We start from the raw sequence: 8,142 nt of genomic DNA, 5'->3' as shown, positions 1-8,142 counted from the left end.
ATAACGTTCCTTTGATGAAATTTTGCCGTTGTAATCATTATCATGTCGGGTTGAAAATGTTTTGCATTGCACATTTAAAACAATCCATTTTTCATTACCAATTTTTTTTCAAAAACGATTGTTTTCTTCACTTTTCAGCATCAAACGCAGATGTCCGTACGAGCCGTCAAATGAACTTCTATGAGTTCATGAGAAATCCAAATATTGCTTAGATATCCAAGTTTCTTTATGTGGAAGTGGACAATTTTTCGACTGATTTTCAACGTTTCTCTCTTGTCGTATAAAATAGGCTTGATGTGACAAAGGTTACTATTTTACTTGCATCGTGCAGAATTACAAATTTTTCCATTGCCGAAGTTGCATATAGGAGGAAGGAACACTTCCTTTGCGATTCCCCAGCTCTAAAAAGAATCAGGCCAGGAACACAAAGTAAGCATTTTTTGGGAACTTCAAAGAGGTCTCTGATTCCTGGAGCCAGTTGAATTCTGCTTTTCTGCTTCTTTTACTTGTGTTTGTGACATAAAACGGTGCACCAAAGTACTAGGTGGGATTCTCGAAGTGCCTGCCTACCTTTGACTCAGTTGTGAATGACTAGCTGAGTCAAATCGGGGTAATAAATCACAAGCGAATTAAGCGCATTGTCTCCTATAAGGTACTGAAGTCTAGTAATGTTCCGTTCCGGTCTTCAATGAAGTGCTCTAAGAATCCGAATATCCTTATGAGAGCAGCGGTATTAACTCTAAACCGGACCGCATCCTAAAACGCTTGGAAATTGATTCGAAATTTCATGAAAGGAGGGGGTTCGTACAACATTTGCTGCTTTTGCACTACAATTTTGTTTGTGAAGACGCACCTTCTTATTCAAAATTATTCACATTTTTATATTTGTATTTTCAAATAAAATCGTTTGATCTCAACAACTACTTCTCCCTTCATGTCCTTTTCAAATGTTCCTGTTTTTCGCTTAAAATGTTATTACACCACACAAAAGCTTTACAAAATTTCTCCCTCCTTTTACCAAATGCAATTCTCCAATTTGTTCCAATAATGAAGATAACAATTCCTCCGAAAACCACCAATTGGTATATTCCACCCAGCAAATAAGTACATTGTTTGAATATTTAATAAAGCCGTGGTCAAAGGGTAGTATAAGCGCCAGGACGAAATGTGGGTTGGATTCCACGATAGAGAATAAAACCTGGGAAACGCCTGCTGAACCAACACCAACAGCTCTACTACCAACGCGACAACTCGACTAGTCCTCCAGGTTAGGGGTTGGGTAAGGCTAAAAACCCTACACGGAAAACAACTTTTTAAGAAGCCACAAAAGAAGCCTCGGACTGGACTGACAACACAACAACGAACCCTGCAACGAAAACGGAATAATGATTTGCGCATTTTGTCATGGAACGTGCGCTCTCTGTACAGAGAAGGAGATGCCAAACAGCTAACTGATACACTGCCCCAATATAAGGCTAATGTAATAGCGTCGCAGGAGATGCGTTGGACAAGAAACGGTTTCCTGGAGAAGAGGCAGTATACCATATATTACAGTGGCCATCCAGTAAATCATGTGCTCGGAGTAGGTTTTTTAGTCAATAGTCAATGCCGCAATAACCGCAGCCAACAGAGATCCTGGAGATGAAGCATCAACAAATGGTCTTCACAATCACCTGAAGAACGTTATCATTACACTGGTGTGTTTGTGCTTATGATATGGCCATAAACATACTTGGTCCTAATCGCAAAAAAAGTCGGAATGGCTGGTAAGACGATAAATGTAAGCTAGCAACGGAACGGAAGAATGCTACATACTGAGTAATGTTGCATTCTCAAAGAACGCGGGCACGCGCGGAGACTTATCACAAACTCCGTCGATGGAAGAAGCGACTTCAAAGACGAAGCCTAGGAGAATGAACAGGTCTGTGAGCTCGAAAATGCAGGGAGCACCCGCACCAGGCGCGGAAGGCGTCGATCAACCAAACGGGAAGAATAAAGATAGGAGACTACAACTCTGAGACCGTTAATTTCTCCTATCTAGCGTCGAAACTCACAACCGAATAACAGCTACGACGATGAAATACGCGCATGGTTGTTGGCAGCTAACAGAGCCTTTTTCGGCTTACAAAAACTGTTCTGCCCAGAAGGTCTCACCATAGGGTCAAAGCTCTTATTGTACAAGACAATAATCTTGCCAGTCCTCATATATTCCTCGGAGACTTGGTAAGAAAAATCGCGAACTGTTGGCCGCGTTCGAAAGAAGGATCCTCCGAAGAATTTTTGGCCCCCTACATGAGGATGGACGAAATCCCTGAGCAATACCATGATCGTCAGCTTGTGGATAAAATCCGGCTCAATAGGTTACGGTGGGCGGGTCACCTAATCCATATGGGTGAGGATGATCCAACCCTATAGTAGAAATAGAAGACGAGGCAGACCCTGTCTGTGATTGAGCGATGGGGCAAAAAGAAATGACCAGTTCTTCTTTGCATTAAAAGTCTTCCTTCCAGAATTATTAAGAAAGAATTCAAACAATTACAAATGCCAACCAGTTGCGAGTTTAATAAGATTAGTCAGTAAAACTATGAAATATCTATTTTACAATTTGGAAGAGCTTTGCTCAGTTCGCTCTTCACATTTTGTATATTTTTAACAAATTGCATGTTTGCGATTTTCAAGTACTCCAAGTTCTTAAGACATTTGAGGGCCATCAAGCAATTATCCGTCAGATTCGGGCAATTTATAACTTCCAAATGGCGTAACGGTTCCGTCGCGTATGCTAGTCCTTCCAACCCACTATCCTCCAAGTGTTTACATCTGTGCAAAATGATCTTGTCGACTTTCTTGCAACCTTTCAAATGATCGAAGCCAACTTTCATGATGGTCGCGTCAGTAGCGTCGATTTCCTTCACCTGCAGGCGAATATTCTCCGGAGGAAGAGCATTGTAGTCACGAAGATATTGGCCAGGTGCAATTGTGAAGGCCACAGCTCCTGAGTTCTTCAGGACCCACTCGGCGCACAGCCGATCAGGTCCAACTTGCTGAAGGCGGGCAGAGTCTACCAAGTTGAACGCCCGCGCCACATATGTCCATAGGTTCCGCACATTGTTCAGTTGAGCGGACTTGAAAGTTGTGTGGAGTCGAAAATGTGTGATTAGCATCCCTAAAGATGATTTCCACTAATAGGATTTTTCCAGGATCGATCCACTGCGGAATTTTAAGAAAAATTTACCAAAATAGGAACCGGCAACTGACATCTCGCTTGGCATTATGCGAAAAATGTCAGATGCTGTTTACGCAGTGCTGAATATGCATTGTGATAGCGCAGAGCCGGAGTAAAGGCGATGGAAGTTAATTAGAAATTTTATTGTTGAATCGTAATGAATAAATGCTTGGAAATGAAAGTTGTGAAAATGAATATGCGACAGAGAATAGGCAAAAGAAAGAATAAAGAAAAATTTACTTTAAATAAAAAACAATAACTTTTTTAGACGAAAAGAGGGAGGAATTGTATTCGAAAAGGAACTTCTTAAATAGACCCCTATAAATTTCGTATAGTATAGTATAGTAATTTGCATAAGCTGTAGGTTAAGATGAAACAAAAAAAACAAAAATAAAATTGATTTTAATGCAAAGTGCAGTTTTGGTGCCCAAAGGTTCTATCCACATAATTGCGTTATATATTCATTGAAGTTTTCACAATTTGAAAGCAGCTAATCGTAGCAGGATCGCCAAAATGTTGTTGTATTCCCGATGGAGTAGATGTTAATTTACCGAAGGTAGTCAATATTTTAGCTTCCTGAATGTATGAAATGAAATTGTGAAAGAGGCGTCATATTGTTAATCTTTCAGTACCAATTGCTCACCGATCCACATATTAAAGGTGTCAGTAATATTTATTTTAAATAAGATATTGGTAACCCGAGTGAATTATTTTATTTTTGGTTATTCTGTGGGAAAATTAGAGATATCACATCATTTTAGGCAGGGTCCTAGGAAAAAATCAGAGCCGGGAGTGAAAACTAACCAACTAACTAACTAAACTCCAAAAAATTGCATAATTAATAAAATTTTATTGAGGTCTTTCTATTTTAACTGTGCGTAGAGTAATTCATTTTCTCTTCCTTCCCTCTTAAAGGACCTCATTTTAATCTACGACTAGGTTAAATTAAATTAAAGCTTTGTTGTACTATTTTGCCTAGCTCTTTCGTGTAGTAACAGTGCTAAATAACTAGCCGCTGTTTTCTACTATATTAACTCTTTAATAATAATAATATAATAATAATCGTTGGCGCAACAATCCATTTTGGATCAGGGCCTTGAAGTGTGTTAGAGCACTGCATTCAAGACCGAAACGGTACACTACAGTACAATGTGTGAGGCAATGTGTTCAGCATTGCGCTCGCCCGAGATTATTACCCAAATTTGACTCAGGTACTCATTCAAAGCTCGACTGATATCCGACGTCAAATCACGATACAAATCCCACTTCACTCGCGTATGAAAGACGAAACTTTCACCATACACTAGCGGGAATATAAACAATAAATAAAGCTATTTTTGAACTCTAAACGGTAATATCTTAAAACGCCAACATGCAAAATAAATTCTACATTTAGAAAACACAAGATCATCTGCGTGAAAACAAAAGTTTGAAAATTTATTTTGCATCATCCGCTGTTGAAATAAGAAAGACCATGATGTAAAATAAAAGTAAAACTCTCACTGCGATTAAACAAACTATAAATGCGCCAGTCACGACACAAAAAATCGATCCTTTAAGTTAAGTGGACTCAATCTGTTTTTTCTTATGTTAAGTGAAGTCAATCTGTTTTACAAACAGCCGCTTGCAAAGGACTCGCCTGCTCTTTGCTATAAAAATAAGTCCTGATGTTGTGCGCAACGTGAACTAAACCCCTACCTCGGATGTGACGAGGCAGGTTCATCCTCTCTGCGGCAAAATTTGGATGGTTCATTTGGAATTTCAGCATAATAATCCATATCCACCGCTGGACGCTTCCCAGATCGTTTTTCGTCCTTGGCAATATTCCGAATGCATATGCAGCAAAAAGATTAAGAAACATATTCAGCTCGTTTATTCGTTTTATTCTTTCCCGGAAGAAACAATTTCAGCACTAACTTTACACTTCACAGAAATTCGGACAGCAGAACATCCTTCAAATCAACAACTCGAGAATTGGGTCCTGGCAGAATTCCTAAGTACTTGTAAAAGTCTTCTCGGTCATAGCTTCTGTTTGTAAGTCAACAATCCTTTGTGCGCATGTGGCTTGTGATGGCATTTGCTAATAGCTCGGACCCAATACTTGTCTAAACGAAATTCTACCCAACTATTACAGCTGAACATTTCAACTATGCGTAACAGGCTTTTAAGATGATCATCCGTATCAACATACAATGTGATATTATCTAAGCACATTTAGTCTGCCAGCTCGCGCTTAGCATGTAGACCATATTTAATTATAAAATCATGCCCTCTCGCATCATCTAGTAGCGATGAAAGTTGGTTCAGTGCCTTACAAAACCAGAGAAGAGTGAATAAGTCCCTTTGCAAAATACCTTTCCGTATGCAGATAGGTTCTGAACTGCTGGTAGCCTCTGATAAGTCCACATCCTGCATGACCGTCGCCAGAAACTTTACTAGCCTTGATGTAATTAATACTGCACCTAAATAGAGTTGTTCTGCTCTTAGTTGCCTGTCCTACAACAGCAGAATGGAGAATAAACTGCTGTTTACAGGCCCTTGATAGGCAGTTTTTTTGTTCCTCAGACAAAATGTCGTTAGTCTTATGGCCCGCTCTGATCCTCTCACTAATAACGGATGTTATGAATTTGTGAAGAATTGACAAGCAAACAATCGGTGTTATGTCTGCGGGATCCTGCATCTTGGAATTTTTAGGAACAAGGTAGGTAATCTCTATAGTAAGGAAGGATGGAAATTATTTAGGTCGATTAATAACAAGTGATTCTCGAAATATCGGTATTTGCAATCATAATAAATATCGCTGGCAAATAGCAAAAAGCAAGTCTTAATTATTTGAAATATCTTTTTTTTAAAGATCAAGGCGCCTCTTATTCTTCGAACTGTTTATGGCTCGTCAAACTTTTCGCTAATATCCGCAAACTCACGGGTGCCTTCGATGGTAATCTACTCAGCATGCTGGACGAGTAGTCCCAAAGTCCACCCCAATGCTCTTTTGTTCCCTTACTGAAAGCTGCACTGTCTGGGCGCTCCGCTAGGATTCATTGAGTGATGTGAAAAAAAAATTCCGCCGCTTGCTCGCATGTGTTGCATCCTGAACATGTCTAAAGTAACTTTCACCACCCTCGCAATTGGCCGCATAGAACATAGGGTTTTTTGAATTTGTTCAGAGTTTTAACAATTAGGATTTTTCCGGGAATGGCTTAGTTCCGGTAAACTCTTTGCACTTTATTTTTCGCTCGACTGCTGCCTCAATAGCTCGTGCCAATGTTCCAAACGATTTTTTCATAGTGGATCTCTTCGGCTACTCAAACTAATAATACATAAGTAGATTTTCTGGCCGTGCATCCTGATAGTAGCAACTGCACCGTAATACGCAAGCGACTACAATTGGAGCAGCAACATGTCAGCACAACGTCAAGCCACAATCTCATCATTGATTTGAGATAGAATTCTTGCCGTTGCTGAAGATGCACGAAAGTTGGGAGTGCGAGTGGGAGTCGACGAAGGATCCCGCTTTGATACGATTGCGTTGAGAGAGCTAGTCAGCAGAAAATGGAAAGACAACATCGACAGCGGGAGAACTTTTTTTGTCGTGTCAATTCTCCTCGCCAGAGGATAATGGCCGTCATTTTTGCACTGTTGCAAAGACCACGGATTATTCAGTAACGGTGTTTGAATGCAAAACAAAGGAGGAACCGAATGAAAGCTAGATGTATTGAATCGTAATTAGTAGGAATTAGAAGGTAGATTCTTTCTGGTAGTTGAGGGTTCCTTTTGTGCTTGGAAAGTGTATGGACAGTTGGCCGGTGGTTTCTTACTGAAGTCTGAATTTTAAAACAAAACTTAGGTGATCAAATTACAGGGAGTACTTTGGATTTTATCAAAGTGAACATAAATAACTCGACAGCGGATAGTGTTATTTTCGAGAGAAAGTTCGCGAAACACATAAGCGTTGCGGACTTCAGGAACAAACTTGAAATATTGAGAAGGAGGAGGAGGATGCGCCGCAACAATGCAGGCAGAACTTTATAATGGGGACAATCTCGTTTGTAAACTAGACAAAAATGATAACATTAGTAGGATCGTTCCCAATTGAAGATGGAATGCATTTTTTCATCATCGATAATTTCCAACTGTTTGCTGAATCCGTCGAAATTTCGATTTTTCAGAGGAGCAATATAACCAGAAGGAAAACCGCGAGGCTACTGGAGAAGTAAGTCGTAAAGGGGAGCAATGTAAACTTGGGTTGAGATGTCAGGTAACTACAAAGCATTAACTCCGTAAACATGATGCACATACATAATTTTGCCTTGGTGGAGTGAAAAATTGTCATCTTGGATACCTAGGTGAAGATACTTCGAAATTTTTTTCTCTTTTCCCTCTTCTTCGTTTTTTGGGTCTGTTCATTAGAATTGAGTTTATTTCTTGCATTATTTTTTTATGTTTCTTTGATTTTTCCTCTTATTTTATTCATATTTTTTTAAAATTTTCTTTTATTCTCGAATTTATTTTATTTTTTTCATGAATTGTTATCTACTTTTTGATTTTATTTTATTATGCTCCTGGCTTTTTTTTGTCAAATAGAGAATAAATTTCAGCTAAATCTTTTTAATTTGAGGACTTCATTCATCTCTAATCCCACAAAACTCCCTCCTCCAATATAATTCCGTGAGGATGTCAAGGCAGGATGGGAACCTCAAAGACCGCGCCTCACAATACATCTGAGGCAGGGGAATATCGATCGGGGATGTCCTCCGTCGTGGATCCCCGTTTCCGGTTGCGGGACTCGCGCATTCCACGCACGCGGTCGAGCTGTTATCACGGCCAATTTTGCTATCTACTTAAAATTTTAGATAGCTCTCCCCTCTTGGTCGTCTCCAACCTTTCAAGATCATCGCAATCCCAATAAGTCATTACAG

General features: G+C 39.6%; 1 protein-coding gene across 1 annotated transcript; it reads right to left on the bottom strand.

Moving 5' to 3' along the window:
* Positions 1-2,535: 2,535 nt before the first annotated feature.
* Positions 2,536-3,298, bottom strand: LOC119654368 (ATP synthase subunit s, mitochondrial). Its single transcript, XM_038059714.1, has one exon. It carries the CDS (start codon positions 3,159-3,161, stop codon positions 2,583-2,585), a length of 579 nt encoding a protein of 192 aa, XP_037915642.1. The 5' UTR covers positions 3,162-3,298; the 3' UTR covers positions 2,536-2,582.
* Between the last annotated feature and the right edge of the window lie 4,844 nt (positions 3,299-8,142).

The sequence above is a fragment of the Hermetia illucens genome, chromosome 4 (genome assembly GCF_905115235.1).
Source record: "Hermetia illucens chromosome 4, iHerIll2.2.curated.20191125, whole genome shotgun sequence".
Lineage (NCBI taxonomy): Eukaryota > Metazoa > Arthropoda > Insecta > Diptera > Stratiomyidae > Hermetia > Hermetia illucens.
The sequence above is the reverse complement of the archived record's forward strand: the minus strand, read 5'-3'. Positions and strand labels throughout refer to the sequence as shown.